The sequence below is a fragment of the Dasypus novemcinctus genome, chromosome 24 (genome assembly GCF_030445035.2).
Source record: "Dasypus novemcinctus isolate mDasNov1 chromosome 24, mDasNov1.1.hap2, whole genome shotgun sequence".
NCBI classification, from domain to species: Eukaryota; Metazoa; Chordata; class Mammalia; order Cingulata; family Dasypodidae; genus Dasypus; species Dasypus novemcinctus.
The window spans coordinates 41,243,191-41,259,456 of NC_080696.1; the positions used below are offsets into that span (position 1 = coordinate 41,243,191).

At 40.3% G+C, this 16,266-nt stretch overlaps 1 protein-coding gene across 2 annotated transcripts in view; it reads left to right on the forward strand.

The window, feature by feature from the left end:
- The window catches only part of CTNNBL1 (catenin beta like 1), a 227,099-nt gene that overhangs the window by 69,578 nt on the left and 141,255 nt on the right, over positions 1 to 16,266 (forward strand). Inside the window, exons 5-6 of one of the 2 annotated variants that reach the window (XM_071211701.1) lie at positions 2,297 to 2,394; positions 15,831 to 15,924. In XM_071211701.1, the coding sequence (XP_071067802.1) occupies positions 2,297 to 2,394; positions 15,831 to 15,924 (192 nt within the window). The remainder of the gene's footprint in view (positions 1 to 2,296; positions 2,395 to 15,830; positions 15,925 to 16,266) is intronic. The other variant, XM_058287065.2, reaches the window with a different exon arrangement.

Here is a 16,266-nt window from a genome sequence, read left to right on the forward strand (position 1 = left end):
TATTAGCCTATTTTTTTCCTTTTTTAAAAATTGATTCGAACAACTCATATTTTGGTTTACTGAAAGTCTAGTATGACGTGGTCTTCCACATCAACAGTTTTCTGGTTACTTTTTAAATAAAAACTATAAGCATAAAAGAGTTTTGTCCAGAGATCCTTAAACTCTTTATACACATTAAGTTTTATAGTACTTTCATGTTTTGGGTAAATAACACCTTTAAGAGTTTTGTAAGAGAGAAAGAATAAGGTGCAGAAAGCTTAATTACTTATTCATGATGGATAGCTGGTCCCTTATGATAAAGTGAAACAAACCTTCAAATAATTTTTCTCTCAACAAAATATGTGTAAAATACCTGGAACATCATTTAGCTGTTACTAAGTCCTGTCATTCTTGATAAGGTTCTCTGCACCTTTCCTTTTATTCTTTCTTTCTCGTTCTTGTGAAACTGCCCTGATCCTGACCCTTCTTGTCTATGTCTGGGCTCTATTGTATGTAGTAGCTTTGGAACAGGTCTTCCTGCCTTCAGGTTTGACTCTCATCCCATGACTAATTACCTGCACATCCTGCCTCCTACTTGTCTACCCTCCTCCCCTAACACAATGCTTGAGTGCACCCTGTACATGACTGTTAGGTTATTCTTTCAAAACTGTTATTTTCTTCATCCAGTTGTAGTTAAAATATTCCTACTTGCCTCTCCTGTCCTCCCTCCTCTGACCCCCCCCCTTCCTTTTGTACACCTTTACATATTTCCATCTGTCTGTATTCCTGTGGTTTTGCTTTTTAGCCTAATTTCCCTCATTTTTTTCAATTCCCTGTTTTCTGACCAATCTTCTAGCAAATCATTTCTGATTTCTTGGCTTGGTTTGATTGATCTTTTTTTTTTTTTTTTTTTTTTTAGGACATCTACAGTTCATATTTTCTGTATTCCTCATTTGTCATGTGTTAATTATTGTCTGTGGTGTATAATTTATTTCTCTTTGATTATCTAACCTGATTTCTTATTTCACAGGTAAAGAAACTGAGGCCCAGAATGAGTAATGGATTTGCCTTTGTCACCATAACAAAACTTTGTTTATAGGCATTCAGTAAATGCAGTTTGACAGAACAAGTTGTTTGTTGCTCCAATGTGTGTGTTTCCAGGGTGAGAGAAGGGAAGCTTCTTATAAGTTTAGTGTTCTGCCTTCCAGTTTCCAAAAATAACTCTTTTTTCTTTCATGTTCCTTTTCCTTTCACTTTACTTTATCTTTTATTTTTGTTTAGTATTTAAATTTTATTGTTTCCTTCCTTTTATGTCCAGAGCAGTGTGATATTTGAGGGTAAGGAGGTTGGTGGGGTCTAGCCCTAGTCCAATGAAAATCCTTCCCTCTAAATTTTAAACCTCTTTTGTCATGCCCTGATCTCTGAAGACTTCTTTGTGAACACAGCCATCTCATCTCAGAAATCATTACTGCATTAGAAGATGAACTGTTCAAGGTAGTTAAGATTATACTGAATTGTGAGAATTTAAATTATAAGATATGGTTAAAGGTATTGGCCTATTTCTCACTGGAAAAGAGACCTCCCAAATGATCTGTTTAAAGTTTTGAGATTTATGAAAATGCAGTGAACTTATGGAATAAGTTGCCAGGAAGGCAGTATAAGGAGAGACTGAGTCAGTTTACAAAGTTGAACATCCACTGTGAGTAGAACCTGTTCTGGTGTTTTGAAGCGGCATGTGTCCCAGAAAAACATGCTCTTAAATTTAATCCATTCCTGTGGATGTTGAACCCATTGTAAGTAGGACCTTTTGATGAGTTTACTTTAGTTATGGAGTGGCCCACCTCAATCAGGATGGGTCATAGTCCTATTACCAGAATCCTTTGTAAGTCAGATAAAATAGAGACAGAGAGAGAGAAAAGCCAGAGGGAGCATAAGAGGGAAAAGCCAGAAGCTGAACATTAACAGAACCCAGGAGAGAAGAGAGAAACCAGGAGGTACCGCCGTAAGTCTTGCTATATGGCAAGGTAAGGACAAGGATCTTCAGCAGCCAGCCCCAGAACACCACAGTCCTTGAGGAGAAGGCATCACCTTGACTTTGGACTTTTTCTTTCCTAACCTCAAAACTGCCAGTAAATAAATTTCCATTGTTTAGCCCCACCCATTTCGTGGTATTTGCTTGAGCAGTCCAGGAAACTATAACACCTGTTGAAGAAGGTAACTGCTGATGAAGCAATTGAGGAAACAGATGGGAACCAAAGATTTTAATAAAATGTCAGTGGGGTTTCAGCATGTATGAGATACCCTTAACATTTTTCACATGTATCCATAGCCGTGGTCGATTTGCTTCAGGAATTAACAGATATAGATACTCTACATGAGAGTGAAGAAGGAGCAGAAGTACTCATTGATGCTCTGGTAAGTTGCACATCCCTTCGATGTTTTGCAGATGTGTTTAAGGTGATGACATCATCACTACCACTGTGTTAGGGTCAGGTGGGCATTGGGTAGCTATCAGTGGCAAGACTGGTCTTTTAGCAACTACTTGGTCAAGGTCACCCAATTGGAATTTGTGTTTTCTTGGACTCCGTATTCCTGTCCTGTTCCATCCTGTCTTGATCAGCACCCGCCCCACACACCTTTTTTTTTTTTTTCCACAAAGAGCTTTCAAAGATGTTCGTTTTCTTTTTTAGACTTTATAATCTCAAGGGCTAGGGAGGACAGGTATTATTATTGCTTATCTTATAAATAGGTGGTTAGAGAGGAATGTTAAAAACAGGAACAAACCTACCAGCTCATCTAGACCAGAGTTGCATTCCCTGCTTGTAGAAAACAGGGCCATTTGATGTCTGTATCCCTTTTTATGGAGCCTCACTAAGATCTTAGAACCCTCAGCTATTGTTCGAAGTAACAGCCAATCAAAAAGAGTTGCTATGTGAGGTGAGGTCTGTCTGCCAGGCCCAATTTAGTCTAATCTCACTTTACGCAGATGCAAAAGTTAAGCCTTCTGCTCTGTCACTGAGCCAGTCCCTGTAACAGCTAAGATTAGAGCCTGATCCTTACAACACTAGATTCTCCCCCTTGGTGATCAGAGAGGTGAAGTGGCTGCAAGGCACCAGAACTGGGCAGTGGCAGAAGTGGGTGCAGTCTAAACACCACTTACCCTGATACCTCCTGGGGAGCTTTATCTGCCCACCTGTCTTTCTCCTTCCTTAAAGCTCTGCTGATTTTCCTTGCCTTGTTTGGTCTTGACTTTTCTCTCTGGTGAGACTGTTTGTAGGTACTGATTTTGATGTCATTTGCTGAGTTTGTCAAAGATTGCTATGGCCATTTGTATTAGAAGTGCTTGGGGTGTTTGCTTGACTCCTTTCTGGTCCCATCTAAGACTTGCTGAATCAGAATGGCTGGGACTGGGGCTCCAGATGATTCTGAGACTTACTGAAGCATGAGACCCTACTTCTATACCACCTATCCCCTTCTCACCCTTTCTCTCTTAAGGTTCTTGGCACTAGAAATTTCCCATGTGCCATGCTTGTAGCTGGCATTTGATGTGAACAAAGGGATTATGAACCCACTGGATATGAAGAACTATCTCTTAGAGAGAGCAAGGCTGAATCCCAGCAGGGCCATTTGTGACAGTAAGATGAAAATTTCTATGGCCATTTTTCTTTAAGCTTCTTCCTAGAGCCAAACTGCCCCTTTTATAGAAATCTGGACCTTTATTTTTCCTTTTAATCACTGTGCAAAAAGAAATGGATGATGTGGTGTGTCTTTTTCTTTTGAGGAGCACCTGAAGGAAGGCTGTGGCACTTGCTCCTTCACTGTGTCCCCTCAGTGTCATTTTTGCAGTCTTACCTTCCAGAGGTTAATTGCAGTGGCCGTAAATGAGCCTTCTTGCCTGGTCCTTAGGCTGATTTTAATTACCATCCTTTGCCTGTGTGAATAGAAGAGACAGGAACAGGTAGCCTGGCTGCTGCTTATAAAATGTATGCAGAAGCAGCAATTCACACAGAAGGCCCCCTTTATGTTTTCTGTTTTGCCAAGCCCACCAACACATGCTGGATCTTGCAGATTTTATTGTTTGTTTGGGGAGAAATGCTTTGTTCCTGGTCTGGGGAGTCATTAGGTAGCTGCTATACAGGGTTTTGGTTTATTTTGTTGTAAACTTTATTATTATTATTATTAAGATTTTGAGGGAAACGGACTTGGCCCAGTGGTTAGAGTGTCCATCTACCACATGGGAGGTCCACGGTTCAAACCCTGGGCCTCCTTGACCCATGTGGAGCTGGCCCATGTGCAGTGCTGATGCACTCAAGGAGTGCCGTGCCATGCAGGGGTGTCCCCTGCGTAGGGGAGCCCCACGCGCAAGGAGTGCTTCCCATAAGGAGAACTGCCCAGCACCAAAGAACGTGCAGCCTGCCTAAGAATGACGCTGCCCACACGGAGAGCTGACACAAGATGACACAACAAAAAGAAACAGAGATTCCTGTGCTGCTGACAACAACAGAAGCGGACAAAGAAGAACACGCAGCAAATAGACACAGAGAACAGACAACGTGTTGGGGGGGGCAGGAGAGAAATAAATTTTTTTTAAAATCTTAAAAAAGATTTTGACCCTTTTGGCTTTATGCTGGTCGGGCTGGTGAATTACCAACAGTTGAACATTTCTGAACTTTAATATATTATTTGCTTTTATGTAACCAGTTAGAAGCCATCAGTAAATACCAGAGAGCAGAGGAGATGTGTGGTCTTCCATTTATTTTTTTAACCTATGTGCTACATTTAGGAAGAAGTTTGATACATATTTGCAATAATACAAGGGTTGAGTTGTCTTTGTAGTTTTAATTTGGGGCCAATATCAGAGGCCTAGAATTGCATGAGCAGAGGCTAGAGGGCATATAGCAGAATTTATTGTGGTGTGCAGTTTGCTGTTATTGCCTTGGTCTTTTTCCCAGTTGGAAGTCCTACGCAATATAATAGCACATTTGTGGGGAAAGAGTGCTATCTTGGCATTCTCAGGGACCTTTGGGGTTTTTTAATTTGGTTTACAGCTACTCCTTTAACTGATGCAAAAGGCAAATACTTGTGCTTTGTAACAAGTTGATCTGGTAGCCTGGAAAATAGACTCTTTTTCTGAAGTGTAGTAAATATGGGGGTATACTGCTTTGATGGCAAGTCTCTGACATACTTCTCTAAAGACTTTGGACACCTTGGGAGTAGTGATTAGATTGCAGTCATTTGTCTACTTACTAGCCTCAAAACTTGCAACATGCTTGGCAGTTCCATGCCTTTGCTCTCACTCTGCCTTCAGCCTGGCATTCCTTGCTTCCCCTGGGCTACCTGAAATATTCCTACTCAGAATCCTTGAAAGTTTAACTTAAACCTTGTTTCTTCTCTTCTGAGTTTTTTCATTCATCAACTTAGCGGAATTCGTGTTCCACCAATGCTTTGTACCTCCTGGCACTTGTCCAGGTAGATTGTAGACATCTGTTTATAAGCTTGTCTTTGCAGAGTTGTGGGCCCTGTCAGGAGAATGGTCAAAGTGGTGACTCTGTCAATAATTGACTGTGTGTCCACAACTCTCGACTTAACCTCTCTAAGTTTCTTGTTCTGTAAAATGGGGATAATAGTAATATACCTATTGCACAGGGCTGAAGTGAGGAATAAATAAGATATTTAAGTAAATCTTCAGAGGTAAACACCTAATAAAATATTGGGCATTATTGTTATACAAGCATTATTGTTATAAGGATATTATGCCTGGCACATGAAAAGCTCTTAGTAAATGTCAGGTTAAAATTATTTGTATACCACACAGTGAGATATTTGTGAATATTTATTGTGTTCAACGTTCTTTCAGTTCAACAAATGTTTTTTGAGTATTGTGTATATAGCATAGGATAGCAAATTCAAAGGATACAGGCCTAAAGAAGACATGGGAAGGTAAGGGTTTAGTTTTAAAAAGGATGGGTGAGGATAAGTAATGATAATGTAAGGCAGAGATAGAGTACTGAGAACTTCTGTAAGAGATGCAAGTTTCTGTGGAAATGAGGTGCAGTGAGTGACTGCTTCTGATGGGGGATGAATCAGGAATGACTGCAGAGATGCCTCTGAAGGAAGGTTTTAAAATGAGAGTATGTGGAGTTGTCACAGTCAGAGGATGTAGAGGAGTGGTTGGGCTGTAAAGCTGGCCAGATTAATGAAGAGTCACCATTATAGGCCTTCAAGTACTCTGTTACATGTGGGGACCCAGGAGTCCAGAGGCCATTGTATGAGTCAGACTGGATTTAGCTGAAGATGCTTCTGGAAAGGGAAACTTAAGACTAGGCTACTTAAAGCAGATGCCATGAAATGATGTGGCTTGAAGCAATGGGAATTTAGTAGCTTATAGTTTGAGACTGTAAAACTGTGCAAATTAAAGGTATCATCAAAGTGAAGCCAGGTGAGGCTTAGGTTAGCAGGTTTTATGTTGCTCTAAGGAAGCCTACTATGTAAATTTCTGGATCCTCTTACTTTTATCCCTTCCCATTTCCATTACTTTTCTCACCTTAATCTGTATTTGTTCCCAAGCAAAATTCATTTGTTCATTTATTCATGAACTGTTTATTGAGTGCTTGATGTGTTCTCCAGATTCTAGGAACTGCATATATTGCAGTGGGCAGGATGTGACAAAGTGTTTGCTTTTGTGGAAGCTCATATTCTAGTGTAGGAAGAAAGAGTAAATAAGCAAGCAAGACAACCATCAGATAATGATTCTCAGCTATGTAGAGAATTAAAATAGAGTGATGTCAGCCAGCAAGATGGCAGCAGAGTAAGGAGCTCCTAGAGTCAGCTCGTGCTATAGGGCAGTTAGTAATCACCCAGAGCTATCTAAAACACCTGTTTGGGGGCTCCGGGAGACCAGAGAGCATCCTGGAACACCTTGAAAGAATGGAAGGAGGAGACTGCCCAACTGCAGAGAAGATTTGTAAGTAGAGCACTCAACACCGTGGAGGCCAGTGCCCATCCTCCACTGGCAGCACAAGCCACCTCAGGAGCTATTCTGTGGCTGGAACTGGAAGCTCCACTTCCCAGAAATGGGGGAGGAAGAGATAGTTGGTCACTGACTTCAGCTACTGATTAGTAAATTCAGCTGGCTAAAGTATCCCTAAGAACAGCTGAAGTTTGAACCTGTCCAAGTTAGAAAGGGGCCAGTAACCACCATTTTGACTGCCCGTAGCATGAGAGGAAGGCAGGCTGATTGAAAATCACAGTGTTGGTAGGGACCAGATTCTTTCAACCCAGATCAGACTGCAGCCCTATCCTAGGCTTGAGCCCCACTTCTTTCAGGGAGGAACCTGGTGGGACCTGTACCAATTTCTCCAGGTAACTGCAGGTACATTTGGCTGGTACACACTGAATAGTTTGAAGCCTTTTGGGGCAACTGCAGTCATTTTGGACCTGGACAACATAGATTGCTGCCCACACCTGCACCTCCATCTGTGCCCCAGGCAGGGGAGGAAGGGGCATGAAGCTTCATCAGTTTCTCTGGGCACAGTCTAGGCTTGCGTGACTTGGATTATTACACACAATGGTGGGTCTGTCCCTACTCCTGGCAAAGGAGAAAGGTAGGAGAAGCTTCATTGGTCCCTGGGCCAGTGCAGGCAGCTTGAGCCTTCACAGCTTGCAGCACCAACTACATCCTTGACTCCTACTATATAACCGCAAGGGAGAAAGGGCAAGAAAGCCCTAAACTACAAAGAGAAACTGTACCCGGAAAAATACATCTAGTGTCAGATGCTAAGACATCAACAAAAAATTACAGTCTATACCAAGGAACAGGAAGATATGGCCCAATTAAAGGAACAAGATAAACCTCCAGATGACATAAAGGTGTTGAGACAACTAATCATGTATGTTCAAACAAATCACCTTAATGAGATGGCTAAAGAGATTAAGGATATTAAGACATTGGTTGAGCACAAAGAAGAATTTGAAAACATACATAGAAAAATAGCAGATCTTACTGGAATGAAAGGCACAATATATGAAATTAAAAATACACTGAAGGGAAGTGGATTTGGCTCAATGAATAGAGCATCTGCCTACCACATGGGAGGTCCAGGGTTCAAACCCAGGGTCTCCTGACCTGTGTGGTGAGCTGGCCCATACTCAGTGCTGATGTGAACAAGGAGTACAGTGCCACGCAGGGGTGTCCCCCGCATAGGGGAGCCCTATGTGCAAGGAGTAGACCCTGTAAAGAGAGCCGCCCATGTGAAAGAAGTGCAGCCTGCCCAGGGGTGGCGCCGCACACATGGAGAGCTGACACAGCAAGATAGTGCAACAAAAAGAGACACAGATTCCCAGTGCCGCTGACAAGAATACAAGTGGACACAAAAACACTGAAGGCCTATAACAGATTTGAGGAGGCAGAAGAGAGTATCGGTGAGCTTGAAGACACGGCCTCTGAAAACAAACAGAAAAGAACAGATGAAGGAAAAAATGGAAAAAATTGAACAGGGTCTCAGGGAACTAAATGACAGCAAGAGATATGCAAACATGCATGTCATGGATGTCCCAGAAGGAGAAGATAAGGGAAAAGGGGTAGAAGGACTATTTGAGGAAATCATGGTAGAAAATTTCCCAACCCTATTGAAGGATATAGGTATCTGTGTGCAAGAAGCACATTGTACTTCCATCCAAATAAATTCAAATAGACCAACTCTGAGACACATACTCATCAGAATGTAAAATGCCAAAGACAAAGGGAAAATTCTGAGAGCAGCAAGAGAAAAGCAATGCATAACATATAAGGGATACCAATAAGATTAAGTACTGATTTCTCATCAGAAACTATGGACAGAAGAAGGCAGTGGTATGATATATTTAAGATACTGCAAGAGAAAAATTGCCAGCAAGAATTTTATATTTGACAAGATTATCTTTCAAAAATGAGGGCAAGTTTAGAATATTCACAGATAAAAAGAAACTAAGAGAGTTTGTTATAAACTAAGAGAATTTATAACAAAAAGACCAGCTTTGCAGGAAATACTAAAGGGAGTGTTACAGCATGAAAAAACAGAAGAGAGGCTTGGAAGAGAGTCTAGAAATGATGATTGTATTAGTAACTAATTAAAAGTGTCAAAAGAGTGGTAAAAATAAAATGATAGATAAAACCCAAAGGTAAAAATGGATGAAATAAGAATCTGTTTATGGTAATAACATTGAATGTTAGTGGATTAAATTCCCCAATCGAGACACAGACTGGGAAACGGACTTGGCCCAGTGGTTAGGGCGTCCGTCTACCACATGGGAGGTCCGCGGTTCAAACCCTGGGCCTCCTTGACCTGTGTGGAGCTGGCCCATGCGCAGTGCTGATGCGCGCAAGGAGTGCCCTGCCATGCAGGGGTGTCCCCCGCGTAGGGGAACCCCATGCGCAAGGAGTGCGCCCCGTAAAGAGAGCCGCCCAGTGCGGAAGAAAGTGCAGCCTGCCCAGGAATGGCGCCAGGAATGGCACACTTCCCCTGCTGCTGACGACAGCAGAAGCGGACAAAGAAACAAGACGCAGCAAATAGACACAGAGAACAGACAAGGGGGGGGGGGTAAATAAATAAATCTTTAAAAAAAAAAAAAAGACACAGACTGGCAGAATGGATAAGAAACTATGAGCCATCTATGTGCTGTCTGTAAGAGACTCACCTTAGACCCAAGGATACCAATAGATTGAAAGTGAAAAACTTGAAGAAGATATTCCACGCATGCAATAACAACAAAAAAAGCTAGAATAGCTATCCTTCGATGAATTAGACTTTAAAAGGTACTAATAATGTGCAATCTGAGGAGGAAGTCAGGAAAAAATTCCATTTACAATAGCAACTTAAATATTTAGGAATAAACTTAACCAAGGATACATTGCTGAAATAAATAAGACCTAAATAATTGGAAGAACATTCCATGCTCATGAATTGGAAGACTAAATATCATTAAGATGTCAGTTCTACCCAAATTGATATACAAATTCAGGGTAGTCCCATAGAATTTTCACCACTATTTTTTAAATAAATGGAAAACACAATTGTCAAACTTATCTGATGGTGTGGGAGGTCCCAGATATCCAGAAACGTCTTAAAGAGGAGGAACTGGGTTGGAGGACTCTCACTTCCAGACTTTAAGTCATGTTATCTAGCTATAGTGGTAGAAAAAGCATGGATGGGATGGATGCATGGACCAATGAAGCTGAGCCAGTGGTTCAGAGGCAGACCCTCATATATATGGTCAAGTGATTTTTACTAACCTGTCGAACCCACTTAGCTCGGGCAGAACAATCCATTCAACAAATGGTGCTGGGAGAACTGGATATCCATAGTCGAAATAAAGATGACCCCTATCTCACACCTTATTCAAATATTAACTCAGACTGGATCAAAACCCTAAATATAAAAGCAAGAGCCATAAAGCTTCTAGAAGAAAATGTAGGAAAACATCTTCAAGACCTGGTTGTAGGTGGTGGATTCCTAAAGGAGATAAGAGGAGGAGTGAGATGGACTACTGATGCTTAATGTATTAACTTATTGTATGACATGTAGAAATTTTAATTAACTTTACTGTAAAAGTGTGGACGTGTATACAGTTGATGGTAACATATTATAGTGAGTAACAGCTGGTTTATAAATGAGAATGTGGCTGGAAAGGGTAGTCTAGAGATGTAAATGTCAATTGAAAGAAAGCTAGAGAAAATCTAGGGACTGAATAATACAGTGAACCCAGATGGATGAGAATTGTGGTTCATGGAACAGATGCAAGCATGTCCTTTGTATGCTAGAGCAGGTGAAGATCACTATTGCAGGGATGTGGAGAAGCATGGAAAAATTAAGCTGGAGTGGCCTGTGGACTGTGGTTAAAAGCAATACCATAATATTCATACATCTGTGTTAAAGATGTACTGTGTTGATAATGGGGGAATATGGAAAAAGTGTGCCAAATGTATACTATGGACCATGGTTAGTGGTAATAGTCGGTTATTATAGTCTGTAACAAATGTTCCATGATGGTGTGGTATGTTGATAGAGGTGTGTTGTATGGGAATTCTGCACATGTGCATGTTTGTTTTGTAAGTTCACAAGTTCTGTAATAAAAATATATATTTAAAAAAATAGAGTGGGTCGAGGGAAAATACAGCAAATGTAAGATATGGACTATAGTCAGTAGTAAAATTTTGACCATATTCTTTCATAATTTGTAACAAAGTTCTCACAACAATGCAAGGTGTTGGTTGGTTGATGTATGGGACCCCTGTATGATGTTATGCATATTTTCTCTGTACGTTCACAACTCTTAGTATAAACTTATTATGTATGTTCATGTATAAATGATATAATAATGGGGTGGGTTGGGGGAAAATAAACCAAATGTAAGATACTTTGGTTAGTAGTAATTTTTTTCCCCTGCTCTTAGGTAGTAGTATTTTGAGGATGCTCTTTCATCATTAGTTAAAAATGTTTCACAACAATATAAGTTATTGGTGGTAGGGTGAGGTGTGAGAGCCATGTATCATGTTATGTATATTTTGTAAGTTCACAACTATTACTATACACTTATTGTTTATGTATGTTTATCTATGAATGATATACTTCAATAAATTTTTTTTAAAAATAGAGTGATGTGATGTAGAGTAACTGGGAAGATGTGAGTTATGCATGTCAAAGAATCATCAAGGGCGAGGTGGGACAAGTACAAATGTCCAAGATAGGAATGAGATTGGCATATTAGAAGAGAAGGGAAAAAAAGGCCAGTATTTTCAGAGCATAGCTGGGATGAGAGGGGAGAGCAGAGCCAAATCACATTGGGCTTAGTAGGTGTTGGTAAGATGTTTGGGTAGAATTTTTATCATGAAGAGGAGTAATTGGGGGATTGTAAGCAAGGATGTAGTGACATGGTGTGATCTAACGTTATAAAAGGATCATTCTGGCAGCTGTGTGGATAATGGATTGTAGGGCCAAGAATGGAAGCAGGGAGACAAATTAAGAGGCTTTTTTGGAGATCTAGGTGAGAATTGATGGTCACCTGAACTAGAATGGTGGTGTGGAAGTAGACCAAAGATAAATGGATTTGAGATATGTTTTGGAGATACAGTAGAGGGACTTGCTGATGGTTTAGCTCTCTTGGGGGTAAAGGAAAGAAAAGAATTAAGAAAACTTAAGGTTTTTGCTTGAGCAACTGAATGGAGCCAATATTATTTGGTAAGATGTGAGAAGTTGGGGAAGAAGATGTGTTAAGTATTGGTTCTTGTTAGATATCCAGGTAGAGATGTCAGCTTACTAAGTTTTGCCCTCTTAATGATAAAATATTACTAGATAGGTTGCAAACAGGCATACATTTTGCATTATGAATATTTTACCATATGTATCCTTTAAAACTGCTTCATCAAGATTTAATGGTATGGGTTTTAAAAAAATTATTACATAGATATTTATATGAAATGTCTGAAACTTCCAGTAGGTAGAAAAACTCTTGAGAAACTTCATGGCAGATAGAAAAAAGGATCGTTCTCCAAATTCCCTCATTTGTCTTTTTAAAATTTCCTCTTCTCTTGTTTTCATCCATTTGGTCAAGTGGAAAGGCTGTGTGATCATTGCCCTTGAACTTTGTTTTAAGTGGGACCTGCTGGAATATTGCTTTGGAGACTTGCTAACAAGCAGAAATAACCAATGACTTATCAGAAAATGTCAGGCTTAATATAGTCCTGATTTCTAAGGCCAAGGTTGTTCTCTCTGACTAGTGCTTTAATCCCTAAGCAGGATATTTTTTTAGTATCAGATTTAGTCACAGGCCCCAAAAAATAGGCATGAAGGTAGTAGACTCAAGGGATTAGAAGGAGTAGCAGATTGCTAATTTGTGCTTCATTCTAGATGATAGCCAGAACTATGCATAGCATAAATATTTTTCCAAGGGTTTTCTGGGCTAAATGTATTTTGACTGCTTTTGGCCTTCCTGCAATCAGTTAAAATTTCGTTTAACCCAGCTAAATATAAAGTTTCACATTTTGCACGCTTAAAAAGGCTGCCTGTTCAAAGTTACATTTCCACAGCAAGAGAAAAAGATTCCTTCCAGCCAGCCACCCATTATCTATAATTATTCTACTCTGGGATTTGAACGCATTGCTCATTGCCACTGTTCCCACCACTTTCCAGACAGCAGAGCTAGGAAACATAGCTAAGAATCAGGAGATACAGTAATGTAGATAAAGCAACAATAAGCGATTGGAACTAGTGAAGCATTTACAGAACTGACAAGCAGTGTGATACCCACCGGAGTTGCAGTGTCCACTGCTACAGGATTTGGGGAGATTATAAGTCAATCAGGGTGATTTAGGGAAAAACAAACTGTGACATGGTTCATATTTTTTCCCCAGATGTTTTTCTGCTTTCTTTCATATATCCAAATTGTCCAATTAATTGAGGAAAACATTGCAGTGGATTTCTTTGGTTAAGCTTTTGCTGGTTGTGAGATGAGGGCAAGATTGTATATCTCTTCATGTAAGAGAGGGAAACAGCTCTCTATTGTATTTATGTGCTCTCTAAACTCTGGCATTAGTATCCCCTCAAATATGCAGACATCCTTTCTTTCATTGTTCCTGCCTCACATCAGGGCATAAAGGAGAGCCTAGGAAAACCTAATTTTTTGTGATTCAGGTGTTGCATATTAGTCAGTAGCTTCACATTTCCTCTCTTTCCTTGAGTCTCACCCAGGTAGAGCAAAGTGGCCTTATTTCAAGATCTGTCCCTCAGGTGCCATCTTCAGATAGCAGGCTCAGTTTAAATTGTGTCCTACTGTATCCTGTAGAGTGCTCAGGAAGTACCAGTTGAATGAGATCACTTCCTTTTCTCTTCTTTCTTCCCTCTCCTTTTCCCCCTCACTGAAGGGATAGGGTATAATGGGAAAAAAATAGAGTTCTGGAGTTGGTCACCTCTGCTACCAGTTTCGTGACTTTGGCCAACCTAATTATTTTCTGAACCTTTGCTGTCTTACCTATAAGAGCTGTGAGGATTACATGAGGGTAAATAAAGCATATCTATATGCACCAAGTAAGTTTCCCATCAGTTTGTTTAAATTTAGCAAAATTTACTGACTGTTTGCTATAAGTAGCATTACTCAAATTTTGAAGGGAATACCAAGATGAACAAGGTGAGGTGCCTGCCTTTAGAAAACTTGCCATTTTCTTAAGGGAAAAGGACTAGATTCAAACTCGACATGCTTTCTGAGCAGCACCTATGAACCACACCCAGGTTAAGACAGGTCATAGGTTTTTACTTTATCTTTACAACTTTTTACCATTTCTGAAGTGAGGAAATGAGGCACTCATATACTATGAGTATGCAGCAGAACTTACCTTCATATACAAGTTTCCTTACTAGTTACCTACTTAGAAACCTATTACCAGATACTCACTTCTTTTTTGTTAAGGAGGTACCAGGGATTGAACCTGGGACCCAGTACATGCAAAGCACGTGCTCAACCACTGAGCTACACCTGTTTCCTGCAGATACTCACTTGTTGATAATGGAAAGTTAGTTGTTTCTTTACTTAACACCTTCTTGATATGCCTTGGGGTTATTCAAGGGCAGTCTTCTTAAGAACACAAATTGCACACAGAAAATAGCATGAAGTGGTAAAAGCATTATTTTACCTGTGAGAAGGAAGCCTGGTTTTTGCTTTTGCTGACATTGCTCAATAGCTGTATCATCTTAACTAAGATGTTAACCTTTTTTTTTTTTTAGATTTATTTATTTATTTCTCTCCCCTTCTCCACCCTCTACCCCAGTTGTCTGCTCCTTGTGTCCATTCACTGTGTGTTCTTCTGTGACCGCGTCTGTCCTTATCAGCGGCACCAGGAATCTGTGTTTCTTTTTGTTGCATCATCTTGTTGTGTCAGCTCTCCGTGTGTGCAGCACCATTCTTGGGCAGGCTGCACTTTCTTTCGCGCTGGGCAGCTCCCCTTATAGGGTGCATTCCTTGCATATGGGACTCCCCTACACGGGGGACACCCCTGCATGGCACGGCACTCCTTGTGTGCATCAGCACTGTGCATGGGCCAGCTCCACACGGGACCAGGAGGCCCAGGGTTTGAACCATGGACCTCCCATGTGGTAGGCGGATGCCCTATCCATTGGGCCAAGTCTATTTCCCAACCTCTTGAAAATAAGTAGTAGGATATGGCTACTAATAGTTTCCTATCTCAAAATGTTGTATGGATCAAATTAAATAAGAGAAATATAATTGCTTTATAATGTATTATAAATACAAGATGATTTTATGATGTTAATATTAATTTTAGAAAGTCTTTTGAAGTAATAGTTTTATAGAAGCTTAGCATGGAAAGCTAAGAATGTTTTGAGTTTAAATTTTGAGGTCAGGGTAAAGTGCAGTTAGTAAACTTTCCAACTAAACATTTCTTGGTGCTATGGTCTAGAAATATAGTTTTTTTCTTGGTTGAACCATTGATCTGACTTAAGACAGCATTTTTGTAAGATGTAAATACCACAGAGAAGTAGAAAAAGCATTGGCCTTGATTTCAGAAAGTCTAAGCATTCAGTGACCTGTAGTTTGTTGTGTAAACTGTGAATTTTACTTTGTCTCCTTAGGATTCAATTTACTCATCTCAAGTTAGGGATAATGATGCCTTTCCTTTCCTTGCTTCAGGTCACTTTAAGTCTCAAAAGAGATAATGGAATGGGAAGCACATTATAAGCCATAGATTGCTGATTATTTATTTATCTTGTTCATTGAAATAGTGGAGAAGTGGGTATGGGAATGGAAACATTTGGGAACTGTTGTGACATGTGTCCCTCTTTTCTTTTGTTTCCCTGTTTCTGAAGGTGGATGGTCAGGTGGTAGCACTGCTGGTACAGAATTTGGAGCGCTTGGATGAGTCTGTGAAAGAAGAGGCAGACGGTGTCCATAACACTCTGGGTAAAGAGAAGGGCATTCGGTGTTCCCTGAGTTTCTTTGTGTTTGTTTTGCGTTTGATCCCATTTCCCTTCCTCCTTTATCATAGAGCTAAGAGCAGAGTGCTTTTTGTCCTTCTGTACTGCCTGTTCAGAAATGAAGACCCCTGTGTAAATTTCATTAAACTGGAGCTTTCATTTGGCTTACAGTTAATAAAAGCAGAAACCCATTAAGTAGGTAACCTTCCTAGACAAAAATCACTGACTCCTTTTAGCAGGCCTTGCCAACAAAAGTTATGAAGAAGTCTATGCAGGGTGACTTTTTTGCTTTGGGGAGTGTTTTTTTTTCCCTCCATTATTTATTTAT